The sequence below is a fragment of the Raphanus sativus genome, chromosome 6, assembly GCF_000801105.2.
Source record: "Raphanus sativus cultivar WK10039 chromosome 6, ASM80110v3, whole genome shotgun sequence".
Taxonomy (NCBI): Eukaryota; Viridiplantae; Streptophyta; class Magnoliopsida; order Brassicales; family Brassicaceae; genus Raphanus; species Raphanus sativus.
This window is the reverse complement of record NC_079516.1, coordinates 33,939,856-33,953,304: the sequence shown is the minus strand read 5'-3', so window position 1 is coordinate 33,953,304 and position 13,449 is coordinate 33,939,856. Positions and strand designations below refer to the sequence as shown.

At 30.1% G+C, this 13,449-nt stretch overlaps 1 protein-coding gene and 1 pseudogene across 1 annotated transcript; one reads left to right on the top strand and one right to left on the bottom strand.

Moving 5' to 3' along the window:
* The first annotated feature begins 2,825 nt into the window (after positions 1-2,825).
* Positions 2,826-7,998, top strand: LOC108809932 (protein VACUOLELESS GAMETOPHYTES-like). Its single transcript, XM_018582066.2, has 2 exons — positions 2,826-3,396; positions 7,169-7,998. Exons 1-2 carry the CDS (start codon positions 2,985-2,987, stop codon positions 7,711-7,713), a joined length of 957 nt encoding a protein of 318 aa, XP_018437568.1. The 5' UTR covers positions 2,826-2,984; the 3' UTR covers positions 7,714-7,998.
* Positions 7,999-12,881: 4,883 nt separating this feature from the next.
* Positions 12,882-13,005, bottom strand: LOC130497243 (5S ribosomal RNA; annotated as a pseudogene).
* Between the last annotated feature and the right edge of the window lie 444 nt (positions 13,006-13,449).

Sequence of the window (13,449 nt, the reverse complement as noted above, 5' to 3'; positions counted from 1 at the left end):
ATAATTATAATTGAATGTCACTGATATTTTTTTTTTACAACAATTGAATGTCACAGCCGGTAGTCATTCAAAAAATACATAATTAATGGATTTTTCGGCACCACCACACAAACTACACCCGTGGGTCACAACCAATGCCTTTTACCCTCAATTTTTTCGCAACCGGAATAGTACCTTTAGTAAATTGCCAAATAAAATGTTGAAATTTCAGCGGACACCTCAATTTCCAAGTATAGCCTAATAACAGGTTAATATCTGGTCCAAAAGTGATTTCATGAACGGCTTTATCTGGAAATTGCAATTATGTCTTGTAACCTGATTTAACCGTATATTTAATTACCTCAATCGGTAAAAGCCCAGCCAATGGTATCTGCCCTAACCAACCTACTAATTGCCATCCCTTGTATAAATGTGACATCGTCAGAATGAAAATATGCATTAAACAAATCCACATTCCAAAAAAAGTGGTCGGATCAATAAGTAGTCCTCTTTAAGAGATGAAGATACAGACATGGATATATTTTTCGGGATTGCTGACCTCGAGCGAAGAGTAGGAAGCCACGTATCAGTTCATACGGAGATAGATTATCCATTCCTTACTCTTTTGATTAGCCATTTTTTAATCAGAGATCTACCTGAACATATGCTTTTCCGGTCACTGATCTTTAATATCAAAATATTAGAACATTAATAAACTACCTAAATTTAAGCCACGTATTAAATAAAGACCAACGTAAACTAAAGTGTTGAAAACCCAATTATTTAGTGGTTAGTATTGGTTAATATTTTCCGGCAAAGTAAATCCAATCTATCAAAAATTCAACTGACTGCTATTATATACCAATTGTGTAACACCTACCACAAAATCGATCCAATACAATCATGATAATTCAACCAAATCATAATTATTTAAGCATGTGATTATACATGAACTGTTTATCATCTAAGTATTATTTTAATAAATAGTTCTTTTTGTTGTGTGCTTTTTGATCGTTCTTCAAACAATTTACAAACTATTTTTTATGAACAATTGTATGGTTTGTGTAATACATTTTTCTGATTTTCTGTTGTTCTTCAAACTATTTACAAACTATTTTTATGAACAATTGAATTGTTTGTATGATATGCAAAATATATTTATAATATTTTATTTGGTTAGTTAGTATAAAAAAAGATATTTTCGGTGCACCAAATCTAATCTAATAATTTCATACGTACATAAATTAAAATCAATAACATTCTGAAATCTTTTCCTATTTTAAAGCAATCATCATAACTAACAATAACAATCATATTATCACTATATTCATATTCTGTTTTAAAAACTTGCATGATCACTTATCTATCCGGTAGCTTTATGAGGTTCCGGTGCTATATTTACGATTTTTTTTATTAAACCTATCCCACTTGGATCAAACATATATCACATGCCTTTAATCAATATTCTCTCAAACATTTTTAATCATTTTTTTTCTTTGAAAACATTTTGGTGATAAAAACTTAAAAGTGTTATTGAGAAAATTTCTCTTTTAAATATTAAGATTTGAGCACAATATAAAAATTAGTAGAAACAAAAAAATATAATTATTAATACATAGATGTATTAGTATTCACTTATTTTTGATACAAATACATTCAATACGATAATAATCAAACAATAGTCTAATAACGTTTGATCACAATTAATAAAATCCAGTAATTACCGATGATTTATAAGATAACAATGATTCTACAAGTTAAAACAACAGCCGCACCGGCGTCCATATCAAATTCTATACATGTATTTATTTATACTTTATATGAACTTTATATATAAATTTAAATCAAAAATTTTAGAATATAATTTAATAAAACTTAAAAGTATATCTAAATCTAAAATATTTACATTTTATTGTTTAATATATTAAAATAAATTGAATAGAAGCCCGCATAATGCAAAAGCAATCATCTGCTATTAATACAAAATTTCTAATAATTAGGAAGATAAACGCACTGAACAAGATATACAAATATCAAAACTAAATAACATATTAATCTAGAACATGAACACAATAAAAATCAAGCTGATAAAATTATCAAAGATTAGAATATACAGGAACAAAACATAAATACCGGTGCATGCGCATAGATCAAACTCAACTCTAGTTTAGTTTAAGAGTTATTCTTGGGTTCACCCCCTAGGGTGAACCTTTAAATTCACCAACCAATAGGATTCAAGTATTTTATATTTAATATTTTTTAAAAAAGTAAATAAAATATTGTTAAATTATATTATGTTTTCAAATAAATAGCTAAAAATAAATAAAAATAGTTGTAGTTGCAAAATTTTTTTTTAATAAAAACTCTAAACCCAAAATACTAAACCCTAAACCCTTGGGAAACCCTAAACCCTTGGGAAACCCTAAACCCTTGGATGAATCGTAGTTTTAAAAATTAAAAAAATCTTTTTTTTCAATTATTACTGTTTTTGTTTATTTTTAGCTATTTATTTTAAAAACATAATATAATTTAAGAAGATTTTGTTTATTTTTTAAAAATATATTAAATAAAAAATACTTGAATCCTATTGGTTGGTAAACCTAAAGGTTCACCTAGGGGGTGAACCCAAGAATAAGTCTTAGTTTAAACTCTTAATTAACGTAAAACGCACATCCAATTAGTGACAAAGTAGTCCACGAAGAATCTTCTTTTCTTTATAGAACCCTAAAAGCAAACCATACACCTCTCTTCTCTCTCTCTTTTTCTGAAAACCTGTCATGTAATCAAAACAGTTTCCGATATTTTGCCACCATAAATAAACTCTCACCTCCACCTCTTTAACTCCACCACTCCAATTGAGAAAATAATTTATTTTTAAGAAATTCACCACTCCACAAATTTTATACCACGCAAACAAAAACAAGAAATTTTTTATACCACTCCCATAAACCCTAATTAACCACAACTTCCATCACCAAGTCAAAGCTTTCATTTTCCAAAGAAGAATGAGCAGAAGCAAATCCATAGTCATCAATTCCAGTTCCGAAAATAATATCTCCACGGTCGCTGCCTCAGCTGTAGCTATGAGACGTTCTGCTTCAAACGCAGGCGCCCTGGTACATGCTAGTGATCATAACAGCAAATCACGGCGACCACGGCCAGTAGAATTTCCAGTATCTCCTCAACTGCTACAAGGGAAAGAGATGGTCCATTTCGGACATCCACAACACGTGCTTGTCAAAGTAGAATTGCCGGATATCTACACGTGTGCAGGGTGCAAAGAAGAAGGAGCTGGAATTAGGTACGTGTGCCAAGAGTGCGATTATCAACTCCATGAGTTTTGTGCTTTGGCTACTCCTCTACTCAAGTCGCATCCTTTTCATTACCAGCATCAGCTTCTCTTCTTTGCCAAACCTGGTACGCTTATTTTACTTGTCTCCTCTTCAGATGATCTTATTTGTCGGAACTTTCTGAATAAAAAACAAGGGTAGTTTTAGTATAAATTTTGGAAATGGCTGGATTTGGTCGGTTTTATTTTCTTTAGGCATCTTTTCCTTTGTTGATGCTAAGCTAATCTTATATGCGCTTCTGTTTTTCAGATCAAGTACTAGACGCACAACAGTATAAAGAAACCACACTTATTGTCGATTATATATTTGATTGCTTTATATAGAATAATAATTCTTTGCTTTACACAACATAAATATCGGGTGGGTATCACCGTTAAGAATTAAATCTTGGCTACGTTGAATAACATAAATTAAGCTTTCCAAAAGATCTAAAGTTACAAAAATTGAACTTAAAAATCATAGTTGTGGAATTAGAATGGAGTCACTAGCTAATAGTATAAAATACTTAACTTAGATTAGATTTGTCATTACAATATATGTGAAAAAAGTTAATGGCTAAACATCTATCTCTGTAAAAATTGTCTGCTGGGCAACACGCGGATTTTACAATTTTACAGAAATTATTAAAAACAAAAATAACTTATTTTAGTTTGAAAAAAGGAAAAATGATCGCCAGCTACGTGAAGTATTAGTCATCACATGGCTAACCATGTAAACTAAACTAATGTATACCTAACTACACGAAGTATATATTATGCATGACAACATCCCTCAACTTAATGATATTATGTAATTAACATCACGAGTTTATTTTCATTCATCCAAAAATTGATGTAGATGACATAGACCATTTAAATATCTCGTTTCATCAATTAAAATATTATCAATATGACCTTAATTTATGTAAAATTAGATTTTAAACCGCGTTTTAAAAGCGTAAGAATTTTTTAACAAATTTTAATTTACAAAATAAATATTTTTAATATTATTTGATAAGTAATATTTTAGAATTTTTATTTTAGTGTATTTGAAAAGTATATAATTATATTATTTATATTTATATAAATTTGAAAGTCATATAAAATATTATATTTTTATTTTTAATTATAAAACTTATTTAACGTCAATCTGACATTTTATTTGTTTAAAACTTATTTGATGTCAACTTAAACCAAATATTATCTTGTGTATATAGTTATTAATAATATACTTTTAAGAATAAATGTAATCTAATAATACAAATCTAATATTACAGTTTTACTAAGTTTAAGTGAATGAAATTTTTGTTTATGAAAATATAGATAAAATAATTCATTAATTTAATTAATTTTGTATTAAAAATAAAAATTTAGAGTTAATATATAAATAGACATCAAAACAATTATCAGATAAGTATATGTCACATAATTAATCAAATGAATTACAGAACTATACTAAATTTTAATAATAAAACAGATTAAAATAATTTAAAAAATAATCTTATATAACTTCAAATTTAATAGGAACAAAATAATATAATTATATAGTTTTCAAATTCACTAAAATAAAAAGGTAAAACACTACTAATCAAAAAATATTAAGACATATTGATTTTGTAAATTAAATTTTGTTAAAAATATTCCTACGCTTTTAAAACGTGGTTTTAAATCTAATTTTAGATAAATTACGGTCATATTGGCTATATGTTAATTGATAAGATGTGGTATTTAAACGGTCTTTGTCATCCACATCAGTTTTGGGATGAATGAAATTAAACTCGTGATGTTAACTACATAACATCATTAAGTTGAAAGATGTTGTCATGCATAACATATACTTCGTGTAGCTAGGTATGCATTAGTTTAGTTTCCCATGGTTAGCCATGTGATGGCCAATACTTCATATAGCCAACAGTCATTTTTCCTTGAAAAAAGCCAAAATCCAATGTTACCATTCAAACTTAAAAAAACTAAAATCTATATAAAAAAACAAAAAGTAAAATTCAAAATCTAAAATCTAAAAAAACAAAAACTAAAAGCCAAAAACTAATTGTTTGTAGTTTTCAATTTTTGGATTTTGTTTCTTATTTAAGAAAAATTTTTTTTTTATCCAATCATGATTTTAGGCTAAGTAGATTCCCTAATTTTTAGGGAAACTAGTTTTTCCTTTGTTTTATTGCTTTTTGTTAGAATCTAGAATACTTTTTTTTTTGGTTTTTGCTCATGACAAGCATTACTTCTTTAACTTCTTTTTATTTTGTAAAAAAATTAATTTTAAAAAATATCTATCATATAAAAGCTACAATTATTTTACAAAAACACATGAATAAAAATCACAAATTAATAATTTTCTTTAAAAGTAAAGTTATTAGAGTTGTTTAGATAAATTAATTTTATAATTAGTTAACTAATATGTTACTAATATGTTATACTATAAATTTATATAAAGTTAAACTAATTTTTGGTTATATATTATTATAAATTTTTGTTTTTCTAAAAAATAAAAACTAGCTTATTATTTTATGTTAAAATATTTGAATTAAATAATTTTTTTTTTCTCACGATAAGCATTAATTCTTTAACTTTTTCTTATTTTTCAAAAAAAAATATTAATTTTTTTAAAAATATACTATATAATAGCTACAATTTTTTTGGCAACAAAATAATAGCTACAATTTATTCTACAAAAACACATGAATAAAAATCGCAAAAAAATAATCTTATTCAAAAGTTAAGTTACTAAAGTTGTTTATATAAATTAATTTTATATTTAATTAAGGGGAAATTTAACTAATAAATTATACCATAAATTTAATTATTTTTTTGTTATATTTGTTATACATATATTACATTTTAATTGTGTTTTTAAAATTTAAAACCTAATTTATTAGTTTTATGTTAAAATATTTGAATTAAATAAATTTATGTATTTTACCATCTTTTAAAATATAATTTTAATTTTTATAATATAATATAATTATTAGTTAGCTAAAAGTAAATTTACTTTGAAAGCAGTTATGGATACATATATTTTGTTTTAAGAGCTTAATTATTAATTGTGTACTTTCTGGAAATATAAATCAAAATTTATTGTTAAATATCGCTATTAATATTTATTTTATTATATAATTTAATTTAAATGTAAATACAATTTTATTTATTGTTAGTGATAATAATAATAATTTGTATTTATTGTATTTAAAAGGATAGTTTATTTGTAATAACTTATTTTAATTTGAAAAACGAAAAAGAAAATCTAATGTCACCATTCAAGATTTTTGAAAAACTAAAATCTATAGCAAAAACAAAAACCAAAATAGAACATCTAAAAAACAAAATCCAAAAACCAGAAACTAAAATCTAAAACCTATTTAAACAATCATCACCCTAAACAATCATCACCTTATACTCTTTTATTTTCAATATATTTATTTAACTTTTAAATATTTATTGTTATATAAGACAATTATTTATAAAAATACAGTTTTATATAAGTAGAATCACACTTTTATTTAAATAATATTATTTAAAAATTTAGTTTAAACAAAGTTATAATTTTGTGAAAATCTTGTAAAATTTTAAAAATAAATAGGCTTAATTAGTTATTTTATAGAAAACATTGAAAATGGTCTAATAAATATAGTTTTAGGTCTCACATTAGTAAGAGCATCTCCAACCACTCCATTTTCAATGTTTTTATTTTTTGGTCATCAATCCATTTTCCACTCCATTTTCAACTCCATTTCTCAATTTGGAGTAAATTATGGAGTGGGGTTGGAGATATCCTAAGGTATACTTTCGAGGATGAAATATTGCTTTACTAATTTAATTTTTATTTTGATTATAAATTATAAATAATAGGGAAAGGAGGGATAATGAAGTCGAAATGCGACGTGTGTGGAAGATCACCAAAAGGTTACACCTATAGATGCAAAGCTTGCAGTTTCCAGATGCATCCTGGCTGCGCAATGTTATCTCCTTCCCTCTCATCTTCCTCTCTCCATCACCACCCTCTCCAACTCCTCCCCTCCTCCTCCTCCTCTGCCAACACCACCAGCGGATTCCTCTGCGGAGAGTGCAAGAGAGGTAAGCGAGTCGGGAGGGTGTACCGTTGCACCGTCTGCGATTACCACTTGCACGCCGTATGCGCCAAAGACTCCGTCGTGAACGGCCTCCGTGCAAATGGACACAAAGGGAGGGATAGGTCTCCGGCGGTTTTGGGCACGGCAGCGAGGCTGGCGTCGCAGGTTGTGATAGATTTTCTCGGTGGAATGATGGAAGGTCTCGGTGAAGGTGTTGGTGAAGCCATTTTGGACGGTGTAAGTAGAGGCGGTGGTGGTGGTGGCAGCCGCGGAGGAGGAAATGGAGGTGTTACTGGGGTAACTCCACGTGTCAGAGGAGGCTAGTTATGGAACTTTAGAGATAATTAGTTATGAGTGTTTATATGAATATGGTAATGATTGTATTGCTGCTATGTGTTGATTGATAAGTACATATAGATAGACTGGAGTGTTGGTATTTAATATTTATTGGTTGGGTTGGAGGGATATATAATTTTGATTAAATTTCGGGATAAAGTAATAAGAGTAAGAAAAATGTGTAGTGTTTAATTAGTTTGGATACAGTATATAAAAGTACTGTTATTGTATAATGTTTGTGTGCTGTTCAGTTATTAATAATTCAAGAATTACGAGTAGAATATCTTGCGTTTCACGTGTAGAACAGTAGATGCTTAACTGAATACATTGCAACTAAACTAATTAACCAAACGCATATAACCTTTATGGTGTATTTTGAAAAATATAAAAGATGTGTTTATAGTTATTGGCTTACATAACAAGACATAGAAAGAAAGGCAAAAAGCTAATACGTAATGCTAATAGCATCTTGGAAAAGAGAGGCACCTCAGCTGCAACTCCCATTCAAATATATAGTGACAAGTGAGACCCACCACTCACAGTTATCTCCCATTATTCAATTTTTGTTTTCGGAGGTTAGACGTATAAGTATAATATGTTGTTCCCATTTTTTTCTTGAAAATGATATTGTTCCCATTTTTGTTTGTATAAATTAACACTTAAAATACACTACAAACCTATAAAAATTGCATTACAAAACCACAGATTGTTCAAACGGACATGCAGGGCAATTGTTGATTTTATCTGTCGTTTAACTTTTATTACGTTAAAACATGCATTTGCTAAATGCTTAAGTAACTAATAATTGATCAACCAATAATATATATTTTAAAAAATAATTAAATCAATCTATCAATAACCCAAAATAACGGAAACGACACTAATATCAAGAATCCTGTAGTACTTTATGAGTAGTGACTAGTGACTCGAACTATATAGTGACTTGTGATATTTCAAGAAGCTCGACAATCCACGTGGGAATCGTTAATATGTCATGGCCTTTGGGCTCAATGCGACAAGATTCCTATTCTCAAACTGTCATGGTTTCCTCCTCTCTTGCTTTTCCACCGATCTTGTTTCATATCATATACATAGGTTTTTAAATGGCTATGTAGAAAATCAACATGATACCCTAAGGATAACGTATTGACATATATTAGGAAAATTGCAATCTTCTCGTCACCTCCAGTAAGTAACTAACACTTAGTTATGGTACGTAAGTCTACAGATTTACACTAAAGTTACCACTTACAATATTATGAGAACTACTTGTACAAAGTACAATATACAAAGATAGAACCAAAAAGAATGTAGTAAATTAATTGCTTATGAAGCAGTAGGTTATTATTATATTAGTCAAAATAAAAATAATTATAAGTAGAAAATACACAAAAATTTAACCAACCAAAAGAAGAAGAAAAAAAACTCCCAACGATGAAATTCTCCTTTGTTTTTGATCGGAGCACATGATCGTTGTCAAGTCTCTGAGCTTTCAGAATGCCCTCTCCTCTCTCTTAACTTTTCTCTCTCCCGAAACCAGTCTCTGTTTTGCCTCCGGCAAGTCCGTGCTTTTTTCTAGTGTCGGAGGGCTCCTCCTCTTTCACTTCCATGTTTTTCTTTTTTCCTCTCTCTCCTCCTCTGGTCAACCCCCTATATGTGGTCGTCCCTGGAAATTGAGCTCTCGCCGGAGGAGGACCTAGGCTGAGTCTAGCGCTTGGCTTGTGTCTCGGGTGACTCTGCGAGGTGGTAATATTCCATGGCTTTGACCCGATTTTAGCAATGGTATATAGGAGTTTTATGATAGATTTAATACGTTTTGGAATCTAGATAGCATATTTATAGGTTCATGAACAATCAGAGAGAATATGGTGATTTTGGAGCATTTTGGAGCAATTTAGAGATTTCACCTGAGATGACCATATCGACCACCACTTGAGGTCGGCGAGGAGAGAGATATATCGATCGTTCCACACTCAGTGACATCGGTTGATGCACACTCAGTGACATCGGTCGATGCACACTCAGTGACATCGATCGATGGGCATGCAGAAGCCCTGTTTGGTCTCAGCCGACTTAAAGCATAAGACTCCATCTAATTACCGAAATGCCCCTGACGAGTTTTAACCTAATATTTATAATATATATACCTTGCTTAAGTGTTTGAAGCAAGAGAGCCGTTTTTGTGAGTTGAGAGAGTTTTACAAAGTTGTGAGAAAGAGAGTTACTATTGAAAGCTTTGTTGTACTCCATTACTTTCTATTCATCTATCTATTCTATGTAGTTTTATTTAATGTTTATGATGTTTTGCTTAGCTATGTCTGAGTAAATACCTTGTTAGATTTAGGGTTCAAATAGGTTTTGAAAGATTAGCCTCAAATATGAATACTTGAGTTGTGATATTCATCTTTGAAGATTGTTCTTAATTTTTGTCTAAGATTAGCTAACCTATACATGATAATAGTAGATTTATCCTTGGATTTATCTTCTCTGAGCTAGGACTTGCTAGATACATGCGACAACTGCTTTAGCAAACTCCTAGTGAACTGTTATCAACCCGCGATTAAAGCTTACTAGAGGCGCATCGATCGATTCTCCTATAGAGACATCGATCGATCCGACGCAAAGCTATGTCGACCGATACATCTGACATGACATCGATCAATGCTTTCCTACTTATGACCTGCGCGTGTAGTGAATCATCGAATCTTGTAATAGATAACCCAGAAAACGAAAGTAGTACGGTTATTGTTACCGTTGGGTTCTTTAATATCATGCAATCATCTCATATAATCATATATATCATTGTAATCCTGATAACATGAATAAAAACTCTTAGTCTAGCACTTCATCATAATTGTTAAACCCCAAATCAAAAAAATTTCTTGTTCACTGCTTTAAGTTTACTTGCAATTTACTGTCTTTGAAATCTTCAACCTAGCTTAGTTATACTAAGATCTAGTGTGTTCCCCAGCTCCTTGTGGATTTGATCCCTAAGTACTACAACTTGACCTTTTTTGATGAGAGCAAAGTTGCTCTAGGGTAATTTGAGCACGTATCAGGTGGGTGTAGCGGTGGTTTGAGGTTGTGGTCGGCTTTTCGGGTGGGGTCTCGTTAGAGGTTCGTTTTTCCCTTTTTAGATCTACGACGGCTCCCTTTATTTGATGACGCGTGACTTCATGAGGTGGCTCCTCCATGCCGGATCTGCTCGTCTACCTGCTTCTTCTTATCTTCCACTTTCTCGGTGGTGTGGCGCGGGGGCACGTGCTTCTCTCTTTCGCTCGGAGTCTTCTCGGAAGAGGTTTCGCGTTTGCTACTGCACAAGAGGTTTCAGTTTGGATTCTTCCTCATCGATGTGTTCCATGGAGTTCCGGTTCTCGTCGTGTGGCGAGCTGGTGGCTGCAAGTTTAAGCGTGTGCACCTTCGACTACGTTTAGGACAACGAGTCGTCTACGGCTTTGGTTCCAGCATACCTTGAGGCTTCCTCCATGTCATCCTCCTCTCACGGCTTCTCTCTCTCGTAGCGCTTGTGGTGGTTCGCCGCTATTGGTTTTCTCCGGTCCTCCTCCTTGCGGCTGTGCTTCACTGTATAATGTGTTCCGTTTTGCCGATCAGTCCTCTGGTTTTCAGAATCTGTCCATGGTGAGTCCCTATCTTTCCCGCTTGGTCATTCGGTTTGGGTAGGTGCTCGTGCATCCATGTTGTTGATCACATCCATTCCGCATTGGAATCTTTCGCCTTGGCGTTTTTGTGTTCTTGTGGATGTGCTCTTTCGGCTCGTTTGGTTGGTCCAGAGTGCTCCGTGCAGACTTGGTGGCTGTCTCTCGACCCTCGTTTGTATAGGTTCTATTGTTCTCACTCAGGTTTGTCTCTTGGCAGCTTGTATTGGTGTTTTTTTTTCTGAATAAGGCTCGGCTGTCTTGTGGGTGTGTTTGGTCTCTGGTCTAGCGGTTTTTGCGTGTTTGAGAATTGGATTAGAAGATCATTAGCGAGCTATTCTTGAATGGACCTATCTTAAGGACCTGTTCATCGGGTATGCCAACTTTTACCAGGCTCAGGATATGTCACTAGATGGTTTCCTGCGCCTGCGCATATATAACATCTATTAAATTTTATTTTAAGTAAAATTATTTTAAAGAAAATTTTAAATTTTATTAATTTTTTAAAAGTATAAATTAATTGATTTTTAATTTAGATGGTTTTTTTAATCTGATTGTTTTAGATTTAATTTAGTTTGTTAAACTATTTTTATTTTCTAAAATATTTCAAATTTTCTAAATAGTGATATTTGTATTTGATTTTTAGATTAAGTTCCAATGAATAATAGTTTTTCTACTTAAAAGATTTAAGTGATAAAATTTATCTATTAACCTAATGAATCGATCGACTCTCATTTAAATAATTTTTTTGCTACCATATTCAAAATAGACAGAGTAAATTAAGAATTTGATTAGTCATATATTTATTTTAAGTAATAAATTTAAATAGAATTTTAAATACTAAACTACAACACTTGATTTTTAGTTGCTATCGCCTTTGTTTATTTTTATAAAAATTAACTGATAAATAAATATAAGTATTTATAAAAAATATTTTATATTATAATTTCAGTATTTTTCTATATTTTAAGAAATTTAAAACATTAATAGTATATAAAATATTATAATCATGAAACATAATTCCAATAATGATATATTTTCTTACAAACATTAAAAATATATATAATACCAATAAAAATAAATATTTTTAGTTTCTTATTATTATCTTGTTTACTACGTTAATCTCTTTTAATATTTAATTTTTCTTGCTCAGCTTTTTGTTATTAAGGTAATAACTAATATACTTATTATTTTATATTTGATTTTCTATAATTTATAATTCAATCATGTATCATAATTGTTTCAAGACATGTCACAATAAAATATGATCCACGTCATATTTCTGAGTAGCCATGCCATTATTTTTTGTTTCAAAAGATTATGGTAATAACACCTAAGAAATCACTTGCTAAATAATGTATAGGGGATTTGCCACATTAACTCAACCATTTGATCTCTTACGCAAAAAAAAAGGTTGATATTTATGAGAATTACCTCAGGCATTTGAAACCAAAAGTGATTTTTGTAGTACCAAACTTTTTTTTTGATCAAATTTTAAAAGGGGTGCAACACGAGGATTTCCCGGGAAGTCACCCATCCTAGTACTACTCTCGCCTAAGCATGTTTGACTGCAGAGTTCTGATGGGATCCGGTGCATTAATTTAGTGTTGGTATGATCGCACCTGTAGTACTAAAATTAAAACTTAATATTTTTCACTACGAAACAAAATTCTGATTTTAAGTAAAAATCTTAGTAAATGCCTGAAACCAAACTTATTTATCCTAAATATTTTAAGCAACATAACTAAAAACCCCCATATATGGTTCCTAAAATTATTACAGTAAATTTTAAAAATTTTAAAATTGATAACACATATTTTGAAAAAAAATCGAATAATATTTTTAAGAAATATTTTAAAATATTGTTATCATAACAAAATTGTATAGTTTTTACATAACTAAAATTAAATAATTACATAATTAATATTAAATATATGATAAATCAATATTAATTTGAAGTATTATCTAGATATGAAAAATAGATAATACGAAAGTGGGTCAAAATATAACTTAGCTCAATTTAATTTGATAATATTGAAAATTAGGAATAGATGGATTAGTTTTTTGA